Genomic DNA, 19,462 nt, shown 5'->3' on the forward strand with positions numbered 1-19,462 from the left:
TGGTCGTCCTTGAGTGGAGTGATAAGGGGTCGACCAAGCCGTAATCATGTTCGCGGGGCGAGGCAGCAAAGAGTACCTCGGCCATTTCCGGTGCCAAAGTGTCGAAAGGTTTATGCCATAGGGTAGCATCATGATCAAGCAAACAATGAAGTGTACAATCGTTAGAAAGTACGCCGGTCAAAGACCATTGGACAAAAGGGAAATTTAATATATATAGGAGGGGCTAAACCCAGAGGAGGTGGATTTTTTCCAGACAGCCACTATGGTAGCCAACAAGAGAAACCTCTTCGTTGTCAACAGCTCCTCTTCTTCCCCTTCCTTGCCCTCACGATCATGGTACAAATCTGTCGCAGATGTAAGCTCATCCCCCATGTTTGATGTACATTTTATTACATTAAGAAATATTACATGCTCTTATTCTGCTTCTACTTTCGCACTTTGTACGTTCAGATCTGGGATTAATTATGTTTGGCTAAGATTTACCTTCTATATTACTATTAATTAGTTCGACAAAAAGGGTTTTACATTTTATGCTCAAACACTACTATGACCCAAGCCAGTCACGAATGTAAGCTTATCGTTCTCATTCAATTTAAGATAACTATCTCAAGAAATATTAAATTGGTTTATTCTCTCCCGATTTTCGTACTCGATATGTCGCGGTCTAGAGTTAATTATTTTTGGTCAAGGTTTATCCTCTACTCCATTCATTAATTGGTTTAACAAAAAGTATAATACTTTTTGGTCAATCAGATGAAATAGAAGTAATTTATACAATTATACCTAATTAAGTTAAACTCTTTTGGAAAAATTCACCGCTGAGTAGTTGGAAGAGCAAATTAGTAAAAGGACGTTATGTATGCAGACGATCTTATGTGATATAGACTTTCGAGTAGAATTGGGATTTTTACCTAGCTATACTATAGTAAAAACCTATTTACCTATATTTTCTATGTTTTGTAGTTTTTAATAAATATCTAGGTTTTCTTACAAATTGTATATATTACTCCATAAAAGGCTCTCACCCCATTATTAGTGTCTTCAATTAAGGGATTCAATTACATCCTTTCCTTTTTTCCTCTCTTCTCTTCTCTCTCCTTTTTCTTACATCAAAATCTCTTAATTTACACCAGAATCTCCATCTTCTCTCTTCCCACCATTGCCGACAGGTTTGTATTATTAAAAAATATTCAGAAATTGTATGATAAATGTATCATAATTGTATTTGAATTGTATTAGATGCATCAATGCCTAATACATAATTGTATCATACTTGTATTACAATTGTATCTAACTTGTATCTGGTACATTAATACCTAAAATAATACCTAATACAATACTAATAAATTAATATACAATTATCGTACTTGTGATATAAACTGTGAAATTCGTCATGAACTCACAACTGCTCGTAATAATATACAATGAATATACAATTATCATACATTTGTAATACAATTCCTGCAACAATTATGATACATATACAACTATAATAAAATCGCGATACATTAATTTTTAAAATTTGTGATACAATTATGATCTTCATCTTATTCAAGTTTCAATCATAACTCTACACTAAAAATTTAATATACTCGTATTAAAATTGTATTAGTATTGTATCGAGTATTGTTTTGGGTATTGATGTATCATATACAAGTCTACAATAAAAAATTTAGGAAAAAAGAAAACATGATTTAAAACTTACCCAGAACTTGATTCCATATTTCAAATTTCGTTTGCATTGTATCAATACGAAATAGAGATTTTGGGTGATTAGTAAGAAAGAGAGAAATTAAGTTTGAAAACCTTTGGAAAAGAAAAAGAATTGGAAATGCGATGGGGGATATAAAAATAAAAGAGAGATTTTCGGTGATTATTAAGAAAGAGAGAAAAAAGGAACATAATCTTAAATGTAGGAGGAGTTATTGGAAATGTGTTATAACTGACAAGCTAAAATTAAGGGATCTTGAATTTTTTCTTTTTAATAGTTTTGTATATAACTTGTAAATATAGATATACAAAGTAATTAATAAGGAACCTAAATAAATGTGGTAAATAAATTTTTACTATAGTATAACTAGGTAAAAATCCCTAAAACGTTTGCATCTTTTTTTGTTAGAGGGCTCCCACTGGCTACTTGTTTACAACTCAGTTTCTTCTGAAAATACATCAAGCTTCAAATCTACAACATGTCTTTAACATAAAATAGGGAATGTGCTAGCGGGGCAGCCCGGTGCACTACACTCCCGCTATGCTTGGGGTCCAGAAAGAGCCGGACCACAAGGGTCTATTACGCACCCTTACCAGCATTTTTGCAAGAGGCTGTTTCCAATGTGCTAACGGGGATAGAATTTAAAAAATGACCCGAAAAAATGCCATACAGTGCAAATAATCCGAAACGAAATAGATCATACAGAGGAATTGGTCACCAGATGGGATGTGCTTCAAGCCTCAACAACTAACTAAATAGATGTTGTCTGATTTCGACAGTAACACAATATCAGAAACTTATTACAGTTACCTCTATCTCCTTATTTTCCCCGCTCGTACACAAATCAAAAGGAATACAATGAGCATACACACCAATCCTATCAGCAGGAAAAGAGGGGGGAAAATATCTGTCAAAATTTAATAACAAAATCATGTACAGACTTCAGTAGCATAAACTTATAAAGAATCATGCTTTGACCAAAAATTGCTGTTGATCCTTTGTAACTCACGTACAACTTGGTTTCTAGTTTCTACACAAGGAAACAATCATAATAAAAAAGAAAAGATGTACAAATAAATTGCCTTTAAGGTAAACCTAATTTTCTATGCAGGAAAAATCTGTCACTAGAACTATAAGTCTATAACCCTCCATCGTCGTCTTCTAACAAGTAATCATGTGTTCCTTCATTTAAGGAGAATACCCCTGGAATTACATATATCAAAAGAATTGAAAAAATGGGGAGAAATATATGACCTTAGGATATACAAGCAAGATATACAAATCATTCCGCAGATTTTCCACTTTGCGTGTTCTGTAAATCATTCTGCGACCTGTTGGGAGTAATCGTATGAGGTGACCAGTGATCCGGAACCATAAGAAAATAGGTGGTCATTGCCTTCCGGAACCTCTTTTTGTATTGCTTAGGTGAAATTACAGTCGGAGAGACGTTCTTGGGCCCGCCAAGGATGCCGGAGGCCTTAACCCACGTCTCTAGGTGTTTGTCCCATGTATACTGTCTCATGAAGTCAATAATCCCAAGAACAAGTTCATGCTTCTCTTCGTCAACCCCGACTAATAGTGAGTAATCCATCACATCAACTGACTGCAAAAATAACAACTAAGTTAGTCCAAAACCATAAAGATATCTGCTAAAACATAGACTCACATGTTTATAGGATTAGGCAACATATGTGATAGCTTGTTAAGTAAGAGGACAATGAAAGACTGCGTTAAGTAAGACATCTGACTTCTTATTATGGAGTGTAGAAGAGTAACTAAATATCAAATAACCACATTAAAAAGAAACTTGGGCATCCTTGAGCTTTTCTCTTTCCTTTTTTCTCAGCACAGAGTTGAGAATAAATTCATTGAAATGAACAGATTCATTTACTTACTGCAAGAAAAGCAGTGTCATTCCAGACTGCTCGTTCCAAAAGTCTCTTGGCTTTGTTTCCAACAAAAATAGGCGAAGTTGGCATTGACTCGATCAAATTCTGATCCAGCAAGACCTTATTGCTTCCACTACAGTCGGGATTGTAACGAGACCTGGAAGATCCTTTAAGGTCATAAAGCCGCGTTAGATTCCTCCCAAATAGAAGGTTCTCCATAACTAGCACATCCATTTTAGATTCCTTCCCTCCTTTAAAATGCTTAGATGTCACCTTCACATAAACAATAGACTTTATAGTTATGCAAAACGACCAGATACTCATAATCATAGTTGATATAATGTCTTATGAAAATTCCCAAGAATATGAAGTGAGGGAATAATCAAGAAACTTATTATTTTAGTCTTTAGACACTAATTACACATCAAAGTTTGTCTTCATAGAAGATAAATATGCACCCCATGTTTTGAGGTTAATTCACCCACAAGGCTATGGAACCATGACAACTATAACTCGAAAGACTTGGCCGACCGTAAAGATGACTATGTATTCATGCAGACCATCATGCTCCCTTCTCAAGGCAAAGAGCCAAAAAGAAAGGTATCTCATTTACCCAAAGACACCAGTGAAAATGGATTGTGCCTTAACAGACCAATCCTAGTGAAAACTTCAGGCGAAAGTAAATAGTAATTCAAAACCCAACTGGTGGCTTCAAATATGTCAAGTCAAACCATAAAACCAGGAATAAATTATGTTAAGCGCACCTTCCAAATGTGAGACTCGTCTTTGCCCCTTAAGAAATACTAGATTCAAAACAAATGTTGCATTGTGCTGTTGCAGGTCTTTTCCCTTCTAAGACTATATCAATCACTTGGTATAACAAATGGCCTAATAAATCTTATTCACAAAATCTGAGAAGCTGTAGTAATTAGAGTATTTAGAAATACCTGATAGATCCCCAGAATTTTAGCCAGGCAAGTAGGACTCCTTGAGCTTACTGATTCAGAAAGATATTTAAAATATGCAGGAGCAAATTTTATAAAAGATTCCAGCTCTGTCTTGGTCACTTGCTTAATAATGAATCGATCATCCAACGTTTTAGCAAAGAAAACATTGCTCTTGCCCCCTTGGGCTCCCCACTTCTTACAGCGACTAAGAGATCTTATGAAATCCATCTCAGATGGGCAACATATCCTCCTCAAAGCTTCAAAGCGCTTCGCAAAATAACAAGTCACTGTATACTTCACTTTCCCTAGTGGTCCATCATCTGAAAAGGAGACTCTAGCATGCATTGCCTTTGTGTATGAGAGTGGATCCAAAACCGAAGAGCTATGACTACTGGACGAAGACAAGATACTCTCATCAGCAGATCCAAGACTTCTGTATGATTCTAATACCATTTCATCCATAGATTGAAGGGACTGCAGACTTCCAGATTCCAGGGACTGCAGCGGAAGGTTAGAGTCCAAACTAGAATCCTTTGATTTCTCTAGCTCATCAGCTAGTTGTGCAATATAATCCTGTGAAACTAGTGCGTAAGATATAATACTAGTGGGCTCGTCATCATACACTGGTATAATGGTATCATTAACCCCAACAGGTAGGAGCAACCTGGCTCCGCCTTGGGCCTCTGACTCTCTAAATGAGGAAATGTAGACAGGGCTGTACTCGCCAAGCGTATCCAACTTCTGAGCACTTGGTAAAAAGTTTTTGTTCAGTGACCGGTAAAAGCTAATAAAAGACATACCTAACCATCCCCCGGCGTCTTCCACATTTTCAGATCCTTTAGAGGACAAAGAAGGAGGAAATCCAGACGCCTTAGTTCCGCCATGTTCCTCACCAGGGTCTTCAACGTCCACTTTTTCTGCTAATCTAGTTGTTGAAGAATCTGCAGTAAGTGGTTCAGAAGATCTGCAAGTACCATCCTTCAGCACTCCGACAGCGGAAGTAGTTTCACCAGTCCAAGCTGCCTCAAGAGTATCTGACAAATTATCCATGATCGGGGACTGCCCGTCAGAAAGGGCTCTGGAACCCTCTATATTGGATTCCGCAGAGTTCAATCCAAAGAAGCTTTCTGTTCCAACAGGAAGATCTGATGGTTTTTCAATTGCACAACTAGAATCAAAGAGAACCTCAGATCCTTGATGATCTGCATCCACATGATTCTTTTGGCCAAAACTTACTCCATCATTAGATTTTGCATCAAGTACTCTAGTTGCAGAAACAGAACCAGAGACATTCAAATAATCACTGGTCCTATCTGGGTCAGTGTACTTATCATTACCGACCAGGGGTTTCTCTCCTGTAACGCAATAAGCCTCGCATTCTAAGCTGGCTGCATATACAAGTCGGTGATCCCACATATAAGACTGGAAAATGAGTTGTCTTCGCAACCGATTAATCTCGAAAATATCAACCACTGGCTGCACCTTTTTCGCCTCCTTGGTCAGAATTTTCTGGAGAGATTCCTGCTAATACAGAATACCCAGGAAAACCCACAAAGAGCAAATTAACAATTGTTTTACAAAATCATTGCTTTAAATCCCTAACATAAGTCAGACAATTAAGAATTCCAGTCAATTAGTTACATGATGTTAGAATCATGATACACGTGAAAGTTAAGTATCAATGCAAAAGGTTGATAATGACGGCAAGCAAGTTAATTTCTGATGCATCAAAGCAAACGTTAATAGAATCTGCAACATGGGCAGTGAAGACAATTCCACCACTTTCTGTCTCACAAGCGCAAGGTGATAAAAGCAGAACTACTGAATCACAAAGAGACATATTTGTACATGGGTTGCAGATAACTAGAGTGAAACAAACAGGAACTCATACTTGATTATTACTTCCACCAACACCCAACAAACAAACACAATTAGAGGTGTGGAGGGAAGGAGAGAAAGTGCTTTGTAATATAACCAGGACCATGTTATGCAGTTTACTTCTGAAGACTTTGCAGAAGCTAAAGATAATTAATATTCAGAAGTGAAGACTTTACTTCAAATTCTTCTTTCTCCTTCTGCAGCATCCCTTCCAAAACAGCAATCTGACCTCTAGCTTCAGGTGCTTTAACGCTGCTGTTAAATTGACCAACAGATCGTTTCTCCACCAAAAGACGGATTGCATTCAGAACCTCAGAAAACAAACGTTCAGCTCGACTAACAACCTGCTTAAATTATTCCATGAAAACAAGTACACGGTGAGATTAGATGCGACTTTATACCACACTCAGAAGTCCAAATCACATTCATCACACCTCGTTCACTTCTTGTTGTATCCAGTCCTGATTTTTCTCATAGTTGAAATCCAGCTTTGCAGGAGGAAGGCACACTGAGTGAACATCAATTGACGCATAGCGAAAGCAAGCAACCATTTTTCCGAAACTGCATGTGTCACAAATTTACTAACATTGCAAAAAGATACTCAAAAGTAATAGCCAAAAACGATGGATAACTAGAGTGAAACAAACAGGAACGATGGATACAACATTGCTACATACACTTGAAAATAAAAGGGGAACCATAGTTTTAAAAACAGACGCCATTTTATGTAGATTATTTTCATGCATTGACAAAATAAATTGCAAGCTAGCACTAGACTATACCAACATGACAAAGAAGGGAGCAATAAAATTCAATCAAGAAACACAAGGGAGAGAGGTACTGTTATTTGAGCAGAACATGACACCAGCTAATCATGCCAACAGATTTAAATATTTTGCATGACACCAAGAGAAGAAATGTTTGAAGTGCTCTTACATTTATAACACTGCAGGCAACAAACAAAATGAGAGCATACCCATAAAACCGAAGACAATCTCTATGTAAAGAATGGCCGCAGCTAGCTACCCTGCTAGCAGCTGCATGGTTTGAAAAACTAAGTTCGAGAAACTTCCCAAAGGATAAGCCCCAAGCAGCATCGGACATCACTATTCTTTGAGTTGCTGGAGGAAAGCCCTTAACCCGTGGACATCTGAGGCACCTGTGCCACATCCATATTTTTCCTTCCCTTTCACCAGGCAAAAGAAACTCTGGCAGCTTCTTAACAGAAATAGTTAGAGTGCCTTGTCGATGAGTATAACACTGCACATGTGCTTCTGAAGGCATCTCACATGAACGACATCTGTAACTCTGCGAAAGAAAGGGGAACAGATATTTTCAGACTCGTAATTATATTCTTAATGTTTTGGGCATAGATGGAAAGCGAAGAGGAGAGATTTACTTGATCAAACAAATTGTCTCGTAGATATCGACCCAATGGCTTATCAAAGTTTCCATAGTATTTGATCCGAAAGAGATGGGACCTTTCACAGACAGTTCCTTTCCAAACACATCGGGATGATAAGGAAACCAAAATGCTTTGATGGTCAGACGGAGACGGAGGAAACTCTTCCTTTGAAGAAGCTGGTTCATCGGGAACATGTTCTCCGTCTAGTTGCAAAACCATTGGATTTGAGCCACTTTGGTTCACAGCCACAGCAATGCAATTTTGAACATTCTGTGATAAACAACATTGTTCTGCATTCTCTGAAGGCGTTAATCTGGAATACTCTATCATATCCACGATACCTCTGTCCACAGATGCACTAGTTGCGGAGGGCCCACGGAAGGAAGTCTCAGTGCGTGCTGCAGTTGGGAACTCTGTCATACCCATTGGCTGAGCACAAAGGCTTGCAGCCTTGACCAGGTCTGTTGTGGGAATGCTACCTGATCTCTGTGGTGCACCACCACATAGTGGTGATTGAGTTTTTTCAGTGGAAGGAAAGGTAAAACCAGGTATTGTTGAGATTGACCGGTCAATAGTTGATGATTTATCTGGAAGTGCTACAGTTATTGGAGAATTCAGAGGCAGTTCAGGTAGAGATGCTCCCTCATCAGCAAGAAAAGAAGTTTCCAGACCCAAATGATAAGCTGCAAAAATTGAATATTGAAAGACACGCTTTACTTTCTTCAACTCATCCCCATTTGCGCCACGGAGTAATACCTGAGACAACAAATATCAAGAGAGCCAAAGAGTATTTAGAAGTCTATATATGACAAAATGTAATGTGTACACATTAGATGTCGTAGAAGTAATTTGGCCATGTTAAGAGACTGAAAACCACCAATAATTTTCTCATTATAGTTCTAGTAATCGACGACAGACTTACAGTGCATCCCAGTGGCTTTGGACAGCCTTCAAAGTACATTAGAGTCTTCACCAGCTTCTTTCCACTCTGCCCGGCTGTACCATGCTCTTCGAAAAACTTCTCAACATGGAACATGTCACAGTATCCCAATTTTTGAGAGGAGAGATGATCTATTGAAGGTACTATTTGACTACCTGTGCAGCGGGCTATACGCTCCAAAAGTGTCCTCTTGATATTTAAGACAAGTGATATGTCCTTTGCCAGGAGGTACTCTTGTGCATAGCGAGAAACAGATTTTTCCACCAGAAGAACATCTGGTTGGTGTGCATCAATTTTGGCAACAGCCATCTTGAGATGATCCATTTCCTGAATAGCAACACACATCTATAAGCACAAGAGCTAAACACTATCTGCTCCAAATATGGGAAGACAAGGTTATTCATCAAAACCTGCTGCAACAAAGTATCAAAACTTGATAAGTGGTTGGAGACACGCTGGTACTCAAGAGCCCCTCCAAGGATTAATATGCGAGGCTTCTCAATTTTGGACGTCATTCGTCGATGAGCTACGTTTTTCTTGCAGACAACTCCTTTCACCACCGCACTATTTAAGGGGGGAAAGTTTCATATTAAAGGAATATTTTTTAGGATGTATGCAACATCACAACAACAGCTACTACTACGCCTAAAACCCAAGCAAGTTCGGAATGTATGCAACATCCAAAGAGGTAAAAATGGTAGAGAGTGCACAACAAGAACAAAAATGATTACTATTATCGACCAAGAACACACTCGCAAGCAAAAGAAAGCTGCCAAATGTATGTAATAAGTTGTTACCTAGCACAACTATATCTAGTTTACAAATCATAGAGTGAAAAGCACAATGTCAATATCTTCATTGTTTCGTACTTTGCGAAAACCACTTTGACCAAATATTTCTCAAGGCAAGAATTTACAAGTTTCTAGGGAAGTTCCCAAGTATCAAATAGAATTGTATCAATGAAAGACTCTAGTAATTTGAAGTTCCTTCAGAAATCACAGCAGAAAAAAGGAAGTAGTGTGTGTGTGTGTCTGAGAGAGAGAGAAAGAGCCTGTGTGCGCGGAACATGAACCCTCAAGAAAGCTCCTGTTTCTCCTATTTCAAAAGTTTTCTGTTGCTGCTTATCCTAACTACATACACAAGAGGCAAGGATCCAACACCAGCTGAACAGCATTGTGTACAAAAATGAATTTTTTTTATTTTGCTTACCTGTCACTACGATGCCCAGATGCTACATATTTCACCTTTACGTATCCCCCAGGGTCCATCCCTCCGCCCTTGCTAGTGTCTGGTTTCAGAAGTGTGGCAGCTTCCCATGACAGGGATGTAATAATCTCCAGCCAACTCTCTTTTTCATCTTCCTCATCGATGGCAAGTTTTTCAACCTCCATAAGCTGTGATACTAAAGCCCTGAAGTGGCCATCAACCACATTTTTCACAGCCTTTTTCTGCTCCTCATTTGACCTATCCCTACTTCTAAATTCACCACTTCCAAAGCTGCTTGATGACCGTAAACATCCCCACTCTCCTGCAGCATCCCCGTCCTCATCATCGTCATATAGAAGTGCTTCCCTTTCATCTTCTTCATCTTCTGGTTCAGGTGGAAGCCACAGAACTCCATTGTTCTCAAAATCCACAGGTTCCAGATTAGCATCTTCTGCAACATTTAGGGATGAAGGCACTTCACATTCATCAGAGATGTCCTGTTTTACAATCTGCTGGACTTCTTCGGAAGCCTGGGAATCAAAACTATTGTGTAAGGAAGAGCTGCTCACACTTTTTTCATCCATAGCGTCTCCGTCAGCGTGTACTTTATGAGATCCATAGTCCTTTTTGATCTCGTCATACTGAACGTGGCCATAGTAGCCATTAACCTGAGGAAAATGCCCCTGGGAATCTAACTGGTAAACACCATATTCCTCTTCTTCATCATCACTCCTGATTCCACAATATAGCAGCAAACAGTCAACTGATACTGAAACATGTTTGTGAACACGAGTAGTTGGAAAAACAGGTAACTAAAAATGCAACACAGAACAATTGGCTTGCTCAGGACAAATAATCAAGGTGTGGCCTACCAGGCAGCAAACTTCAGTTATTAGTGCTTTGCCAAGTTGCTTCTGGTATCATTTCTTTTACCTGCTTCTTGATTAATTGAGAGAAGGAAAGGGATTTTCACTTATTGGGACAAATTGCACATTCGTTTTAGAAGGGTATTCAAATTGGTTAGAATATGTCCAGATACATCGTTGCCGAGAATATCTTCAGATTCATTGTAGAAAATCATATAGGATAGACTAGAATATTGCGTCTTATTTAGGAGTTCATTTCGCATTAAGTATATTCCTTTTAAAAAAATTAACATACTTATTAGAGTAGTTTAACAACTCTTATATTATTTTGAGTGTAATCTTCAAAAAAACAATTTTTCTCTCCCCTTGTCTCTCTTTTCACATGGTAGATTACCCTTTCCAAAACCCATTCCGTTACTTGTAAGTTTTAGTTTAACGTTCAAATGTGATCCCAAAATTGGATTACATGTGCAAGACGGGGTTGAATTTGTAGTTGTCCAACATGGGTTGTGTAAGAGCTTCCAAAGAGGTTTCTAAAGGTACTTTCTAATTCCTTGCTACTTTGGTTGGCAAAAACTTGATTTCATGAAAAAGCAAGAAGCAAGATGTGGTTGCGAGTGCAGAACCTGAGTAACGAGCTACGTCTTTAGAACACATGTGCTTATGTGGTTGATTTCACACAAATCCTTAAGAGGATTCAAACATGCAATAGCATAATAGAGAGAGGTATACCACGGAGTTAGGATGTTCATACGCTATCGAAACTAGGGGCAAAAGTGCTTTCTTCACTGCTTAGTAAGAGATGCGCATAGTGATTAAGGCAATCCAGTCATTCACATTTGACAACAAAGAAACTCATAAATGGTGCAACTTTCCAAAGTCCAAACAACAATCAACGACAAAATAATAGTTGGTTTGATTTCTTTTTCGTTAATTTGTTCAAATCGACTAATAATAATAGAAGATGTAAGACAAACCTTGTTGTGCAAAATGCATATTGGTTTAGGGAAGGGTCCAAAACCCCTTTACTAGCAGGATCAAAGCTCCCTCTCGATGTTGCAACATTTTGCGTCTCTAGAGTAGATTCTGTTACAGTTGATTTGCATGGACTAAGTACCGAAGAATGTGGCACTGAAGTAACGGTAATGCTACTGCTCTCACCAGTTCCAGTAGACTTGAAGCTAATAAAACTGGTTGCAGAAGGCGAAGAAGTACTCGTATGCAGGTTAGCAATCTGAGTTCTAAGACTAGCAGCTAAACCTTGCTCCCATTGCTTGAAACAGTAATTGCAAACTCTGATCTTTTCCCACTCATCTTGTAGTGGCCTTGGCTCACTGGATGGTGCAGGAACCCAATTAGATGTGCACTTGCCACAGAATACTCGCCCACAAAGACGACAATGATGCCTACGGTTAAACAATGTGAACTGAGAATCACAATCATAACATACTCTACAGCTATGATCGGGCATCCAAAAATCCCTCGACACATTATCAGGCTCATGTCGCCAGGGGATCCACGATTTCAGTAACTTTAACAGATCAGAAAACGTCCTATTCGAGGCATCCATTGACAACAATAGAGAGGCCTTTGCCTCTCATTGCTATAACCTCATTCAGTAACAAAACTCATATCCAAATTGCTGCAACAAAATATCAGCATAGAGCCCCTGACAAGTGCCCAACATAGAAGATTCAACAAACTATTCACTGATTACAGAACTATTATCAATTCCTTAGCCTTATATCAGCATTTTCCAAATCAATATATATCAAAAATGGCTGGCTGCCAATAGGTTCCAATTAACTGGCATTAAATAGAATTCCTTTGAACTGCCCTCTGAATCAAAACACAAAATACCCACTTCACAGAATCCAACTCTTGATATGGTAATAAAATCAATTCAAAAAATCCCCCATAGAAAATTCAAGACACCCAATTGGAAAGAAAGCCAAATAAGGAAACCCCAATCACCTCAACAGCAAAAAAGATTGAATCTTTAACCTCTATGCGGCGGAGACTAATAAAGGGAACAACTTTTCTTGATAAAAATTCAAGAAACCACCATTTTTGCTTCTCATCAATCAATTCCTGAAATAAAAATCAAAACTGTCATATATGAATAATTAAATAGCTGAATCACAACATAAAATAAAGGACTATACAAAATGAATCAAAGCAAAAAATATTTACTAGGAATAGAAAAATGAACAAGAAAAGGACAGTGCCTTTTAATGATATAATTTCAGGGGGCTCGCAATTTACCCTTTTTGCAGAATCAAATGGGACCAAACAGATCAGCAAATGAAAGACAAAAATTATAACCAAAATTATATAGCCACGTAGATAAATATACCCCTTTTTCGGGGAGGTAGGTGAGTACGTCAATTCAATCATGCAATTTTACTCTTTTTTTCTTCTTCTTGTTCTTCCAATTTCAATAAATCCACTGTTATATAATTAGGTGATTGAGTTTTTTTTTTTAAGTTGCAAATAAAAATTTAATAATGATATCTGTCAGTCATATCTTGGTTTTATTGTTTTGCTTTAATGACCACCCTCAAGAAAATCAACTTTACCGAACCATATTTCCTTTTTTTCCTTTTATAATATATACCAAGGGATATAATAATACTAAGAGTCCGTTTGGACATACAAAATTTTTTCTTTTTTTCAAATTTTTTTTTGAAAACAACGTTTGATTGTCCCATTCTTACCAATTTTTCCTTTTTCACTTGAAAATCCATTTTCAAATTTGAAAAACTGATTCTTACCACTTTTTCAATTGAAAATGGAAATTGCTAGTTTTTAATTTTACCAATTTACCCTATATTTTTAAAAAAAAATTTAAAATAACCCCACCAATTTTTCATCTTTGGCAGATACATCTTTGGCGACTGATGGTGGAATATCAGTCCTTGTTGATTTTGCATCTTCTGTGTATTGCAATAAATCAGAATATGATAACAGTTAAACAATAGAATTTTGATTGTTTATTTCAAGTAGGATAATAAAATTGGGATGGTTTTGATATTTTTACAAGTTGTAGGGAATAAATCATGTTTCATGATTTTGAAAAAAAGACATCCAAATATATATTGCAAAAATTATAGCCAAACACAACTTCATCTTCAATTCAAATTCTAGTGAAATTCCAAATTTAAAAAAAAAATGGAATTCATGTCCAAACGCCTACAAAATTTAAATTGGATTGGATTCAACTAACTCTATGCATGAGAATATCTTTATCTGATAGTAGTAAAATCATCATTAAAAGGGAACTTCAAAGAATGAAAACGAATATTCAAGGAATTAACTTCATAAAAATAATTCACTCAACACATAAGTTTGTGAAAGAAAATTCGAATCATCATCAAAAGGGAACTTCAAAGAATGAAAAAGAATATTCAAGGAATTAACTTCATAAAAATAATTCATTCAACACATAAGTTTGTAAAAGAAAATTCAAGGAAATAATTTCGTATAACGTCTTAAAATTTCAATAAGAAACGATTAACGAGGGCAATCGATAAGAATCATACGATTTTCTTGTTTGTATTCAAATAAAGTCCCTCGTTCTTTATTTAATGGAGTAATTGTTTACCTCCAAAAATGTGAGTAACAATTAAAGGTGATTTATGATTTTAAAGATATGTGATTTATTTCAATACTAGTGAATATACAAGTAATATTAGGTTTAAGTAAGAAGAATTGATGAATCAAACCAGCGTTGTTAGAGTGACTGGGACCTCGAGCTCGATTGATTCGTGTCAGGACCCTAGTTCACCGACTGTGAACATGTCATGACGGCACCTAGTCCCCACGACCAGGTAAGCCTAATATTGCGGAAATATAATAATTGCGAAAAAATAGAGGAAACCAAATTAAATACTAAAAGAAACTGTACTGAATGCCGCTCGGCATGTACAACTCAATATCACAAGTTCAAAATAATTCCCAGAACCCGGAAACTCACGGGCAACACAGGCTACAGAAGCGAAAAGTAAAGGCTCCAAACTCCAGAATATCTAACAACTGGAAGAAGAAAAAACTAAGTACTAGAGATAGAGTAAGAGGGAGACTTGTCGGTCTGCGGACGCAGCAAATCTACCTCGAAGTCTCCGTAGTCCTCCTGCCTCACCGATAATGCGCCTGAGTAGAGGTACCTGGATGATCTGCACATGAAAAACATGCGCAGGAAGGGCATGAGTACACCACAGCGGTACTCAGTAAGTGCCAAGCCTAACCTCGGTTGGGTAGTGACGAGGAAGGTCAGGGCCATACTGAGACAAAATATAGTAATAACAATAATTAACAGTATGATAATCTGACAGAAATAATAAATACAGCAGTGAAATAAGGCAGGTCAACGAGACAATAACAACCACAAAAGGACAGAGCAAACACAGAGTAAACACAACTCAATACCAATGATAACAATGAGGGTCTCCCAGGATACCGTCCTGTAGCCCTTTCCTCAACTGTCCAGTGGATCTCCCGGGATACCGTCCCGCAGTCCAACTCATATACCAAACCGAAGGATCTTCCGGGATACCGTCCCGTAGTCCAACCATAAAAATGCAGGGGGATCTATCGGGAATCTAACCCGCAGTCCCAAAGTAAAAGTGCAGGGGGATCTACCGGGAATCGAACCCGTAGACCCAAAGTAAACAAACAAGGGGGGAGCTACCGGAATCCCACATCCGTAGTCCCAATGTAAATGCACAACCACAGCCAGAAACAAACCAAGGAATAAAGTACGAAAGACAGAGCAACAGATAGAATTAGCCTAGCATGCTTCACGTAGTACAGTCAAACAACTTAAGCAATTAGGCAGTTAAGTCAGCTAAACATGCTTTCCAAATCTAGCACAAGTATAATTTCAAGTAGGATAAGGCAAGTAGGGAAAGAAAGCTAAATATCAACAACTTAAGTGAAAACCGGATTTTCATCAATCGGCTCAAGTACGCGCTCGTCACCTCACGTACAAGGCACTCAATTATCAAGAAAACAATCCTAAGGGGAAAAGTCCCCCACACAAGGTTAGACAAGCCACTAACCTCGAACCGGCTCGATATCAGTAGAAACCACGCCTTTGCACGAGTATCTGACTCCAAATGGCCCAAATCTATTCAATTCAATTATATATGGTAAATAATATTGCAAACAACTGATTTCGCTATTAATATTAAAGCTAGGGCGCGAAAATAGATAAAATGACCAAAACGCCCCTCAAGCCAAAGTCTCGGAATCGAATAATTTTCACATTTTTAGAACCCTCGTACTCTCACGAGTCTAACCATATAAAAATCTCCCAAATCGGAGGTCAAATGCCCACTCAAAATTCAATAGTCTAGCCAATGAAGTTTTACCCCAAATTATCCAATTTTTGGTCCAAAATTCGAATTCCCATGATGTATTTAACTATATAATGATGAAATATAACAAAAAGGGATCAAAGAAACGTTACCCAATGATTTTCTCCTCAAAACCCACTCAAAATTACCCAATGATTTTCTCCTCAAAACCCACTCAAAATCACCTTCTCCCGAGCTCTCAATCGATTTTTCAAACTTATGAAATTAAACCCTCGAAATTGCTATTTCTGAAAAGTGAATACCGCTTCTGCGGTCCCGCCTATGCGAAGCACTGGCCGCTTCTGCGGCTCCCTTTAAAAATCCCAGCTTCCGCTCCTGCGGTTCCCATCTCGCAGAAGCGGATCCGCTTCTGCGGAAATCCTACCGCTTCTGCGGTTTCCTGGAGGGTGACCAAAAGTTGCTTCTGCGACGTCCAAGGCTGCTTCTGCGACTCCGCTTCTGCGGTTCCCAGGCTGTAGAAGCGAAAATACCAGAAAGAAAAATACCAGCTGCTGCAACACTTGAAAATTTTCTCCGTTAACCACCCGAAATCATCCCGAGGCCCCCGGGACCTCAACCAAAAGCACCAATACCACCTAATACCTTATTCGAACTTGTACAAATCCTTAAAACACCTAAAACAACACCGGAAACCGATTCAATCAAAGATTCAAGCCTAAGAACTTCAAATTTCTTCCAAATACAATTTCGATCAAAAACCTAACCAAAACACGTCCGAATGACCTGAAATTTTGCACACACGTCCCAAATGACATGATGGAGCTACTGCAACCTTCGGAATTCCATTCCGACCCTCAGATCAAAAACTCGCTATCGGACCGGAACTTCAAAAATACAAACTTCGGCATTTCAAGCCTAAATGAGCTACGGACTTCCAAAATACATTCCAAACACGCTCCCAACCCCGAAATCACCTAACGGAGCTAACGGAACCATCGGATTTCCATTCCGAGGTCGCCTTCACATTGTTCCGACTGCGGATTATTTTTCAACACTTAAGCTCTCATTTAGGGACTAAGTGTCCCCAAAACACTCCGAATCCTAACACCGAACGTCCCGGCAAACCAAAATAGCAGAAATGAACTTAGGGGAAGCAGTTAATGGGGGATCGGGGCGTAAATTCCAAAAACGACCGGCCGGGTCGTTACATCCTCCTACACTTAAAAATTCGTTCGTCCTCGAACGAGCATAAAGAACATACCTGAAGTAGTGAAAAGATGAGGGTACTGGCTGCGCATATCCTGCTCAGTCTCCCAAGTCGCCTCCTCGGCCGGCTGACCCCGCCACTGAACCTTCACTGCAGCAATGTTCTTTGACCTCAACTTTCTGATCTGTCTGTCCAATATAGCCACTGGCTCCTCAACATAGGATAGATCCTTGTCCAACTGGACTGAACTGAAATCCAACATGTGCGATGGATCACCGTGATACCTCCGGAGCATCGAAACATGAAATACCGGGTGAACTCCGGCCAAACTGGGAGGTAAGGCAAGCTCGTAAGCAACCTCCCCAACTCGCCTCAAGATCTCAAAAGGGCCAATAAATCTCGGACTCAACTTTCCTTTCTTCCCAAACCTCATAACGCCTTTCATAGGCGAGACCCGAAGCAGAACCCGCTCACCAACAAGATATGAAACATCACGAACCTTCCTGTCCGCGTAACTCTTCTGTCTGGACTGGGCTGTACGGAGTCTATCCTGAATCGTCTTAACCTTCTCCAATGCATCCTGTACTAACTATGTGCCCAATAGCCTGGCCTCACCCGGCTCAAACCAACCCACCGGGGATCTACACCTCCTGCCATATAAAGCCTCATACGGCGCCATCTGAATGCTGGACTGATAACTATTGTTGTAAGCAAACTCCGCCAGTGGCAAGAAATGATCCCAAGACCCTCCAAACTCAATCACACACGCACGGAGCATATCCTCAAGAATCTGAATAGTGCGCTCGGATTGTCCGTCCGTCTGGGGGTGAAATGCTGTGCTCAACTCCACCCGAGTGCCTAACTCCTGCTGCACGGCTCTCCAAAACCGCGATGTAAACTGAGTACCTCTGTCTGAAATGATAGAAATTGGAATACCATGCAGACGGACAATCTCCCGGATATAAATCTCCGCCAGCCGCTCCGATGAATAAGTGGTACATACAGGGATGAAATGAGCGGACTTGGTCAGCCGATCTACAATGAACCAAATGGCATCAAACTTCTTCAAGGTCCGTGGGAGTCCCGACACGAAATCCATGGTGATGCGCTCCCACTTCCACTCCGAAATCTCTATCTGCTGAAGCAACCCACCCGGGCGCTGGTGCTCATACTTCACCTGCTGGCAGTTGAGGCATCTAGACACATAACCAACTATATCCTTCTTCATCCGCCTCCACCAGTAGTGCCGCCTCATGTCCTGATACATCTTCGCGGCACCCGCATGGATGGAATACCGCGAACTATGGGCCTCTGCTAGGATCAACTCTCGAAGACCATCAATATCNCTTTCATAGGCGAGACCCGAAGCAGAACCCGCTCACCAACAAGATATGAAACATCACGAACCTTCCTGTCCGCGTAACTCTTCTGTCTGGACTGGGCTGTACGGAGTCTATCCTGAATCGTCTTAACCTTCTCCAATGCATCCTGTACTAACTATGTGCCCAATAGCCTGGCCTCACCCGGCTCAAACCAACCCACCGGGGATCTACACCTCCTGCCATATAAAGCCTCATACGGCGCCATCTGATTGCTGGACTGATAACTGTTGTTGTAAGCAAACTCCCCAGTGGCAAGAAATGATCCCAAGACCCTCCAAACTCAATCACACACGCACGGAGCATATCCTCAAGAATCTGAATAGTGCGCTCGGATTGTCCGTCCGTCTGTTGGTGAAATGCTGTGCTCAACTCCACCCGAGTACCTAACTCCTGCTGCACGGCTCTCCAGAACCGTGATGTAAACTGAGTACCTCTGTCCGAAATAATAGAAACTGGAATACCATGCAGACGGACAATCTCCCGGATATAAATCTCCGCCAGCCGCTCCGATGAATAAGTGGTACATACAGGGATGAAATGAGCGGACTTGGTCAGCCGATCTACAATGAACCAAATGGCATCAAACTTCTTCAAGGTCCGTGGGAGTCCCGACACGAAATCCATGGTGATGCGCTCCCACTTCCACTCCGGAATCTCTATCTGCTGAAGCAACCCACCCGGGCGCTGGTGCTCATACGTCTACTACGTCTCGT

General features: G+C 39.6%; 1 protein-coding gene across 3 annotated transcripts; it reads right to left on the reverse strand.

Moving 5' to 3' along the window:
• LOC109223208 (1-phosphatidylinositol-3-phosphate 5-kinase FAB1B-like) lies at nt 2,658–13,325 on the reverse strand. Of its 3 annotated transcripts, none has more exons than XM_019387426.1 (12): nt 13,199–13,325; nt 11,820–12,933; nt 9,980–10,708; nt 9,181–9,334; nt 8,753–9,097; nt 7,825–8,586; nt 7,402–7,733; nt 6,860–6,986; nt 6,602–6,769; nt 4,548–6,068; nt 3,607–3,873; nt 2,658–3,314 (listed from the first exon to the last, which is right to left on the reverse strand). In XM_019387426.1, the coding sequence occupies exons 2-12, from the start codon at nt 12,410–12,412 to the stop codon at nt 2,994–2,996; spliced, it is 5,319 nt and encodes a 1,772-aa protein (XP_019242971.1). In that variant the 5' UTR covers nt 12,413–12,933; nt 13,199–13,325; the 3' UTR covers nt 2,658–2,993. The 3 variants fall into 3 exon arrangements, with proteins under 3 accessions (XP_019242971.1, XP_019242970.1, XP_019242972.1); XM_019387425.1 differs by having other exon boundaries at nt 13,108–13,325; XM_019387427.1 differs by lacking the exon at nt 13,199–13,325 and having other exon boundaries at nt 11,820–12,511; nt 12,817–13,027.

Source organism: Nicotiana attenuata, chromosome 3 (genome assembly GCF_001879085.1).
Source record: "Nicotiana attenuata strain UT chromosome 3, NIATTr2, whole genome shotgun sequence".
In the NCBI taxonomy this organism is placed as follows: domain Eukaryota; kingdom Viridiplantae; phylum Streptophyta; class Magnoliopsida; order Solanales; family Solanaceae; genus Nicotiana; species Nicotiana attenuata.

Coding starts and splice junctions, on each gene's coding strand:
- LOC109223208 (XM_019387426.1), bottom strand. CDS start 12,412: ATGGATGCCTCGAATAGGACGTTTTCTGATCTGTTAAAGTTACTGAAA. Junction 8,587..8,752: donor CAAAGCCACTGGGATGCACT/GTAAGTCTGTCG, acceptor TTGTTGTCTCAG/GTATTACTCCGTGGCGCAAA. Junction 3,315..3,606: donor ATGACACTGCTTTTCTTGCA/GTAAGTAAATGA, acceptor TTATTTTTGCAG/TCAGTTGATGTGATGGATTA.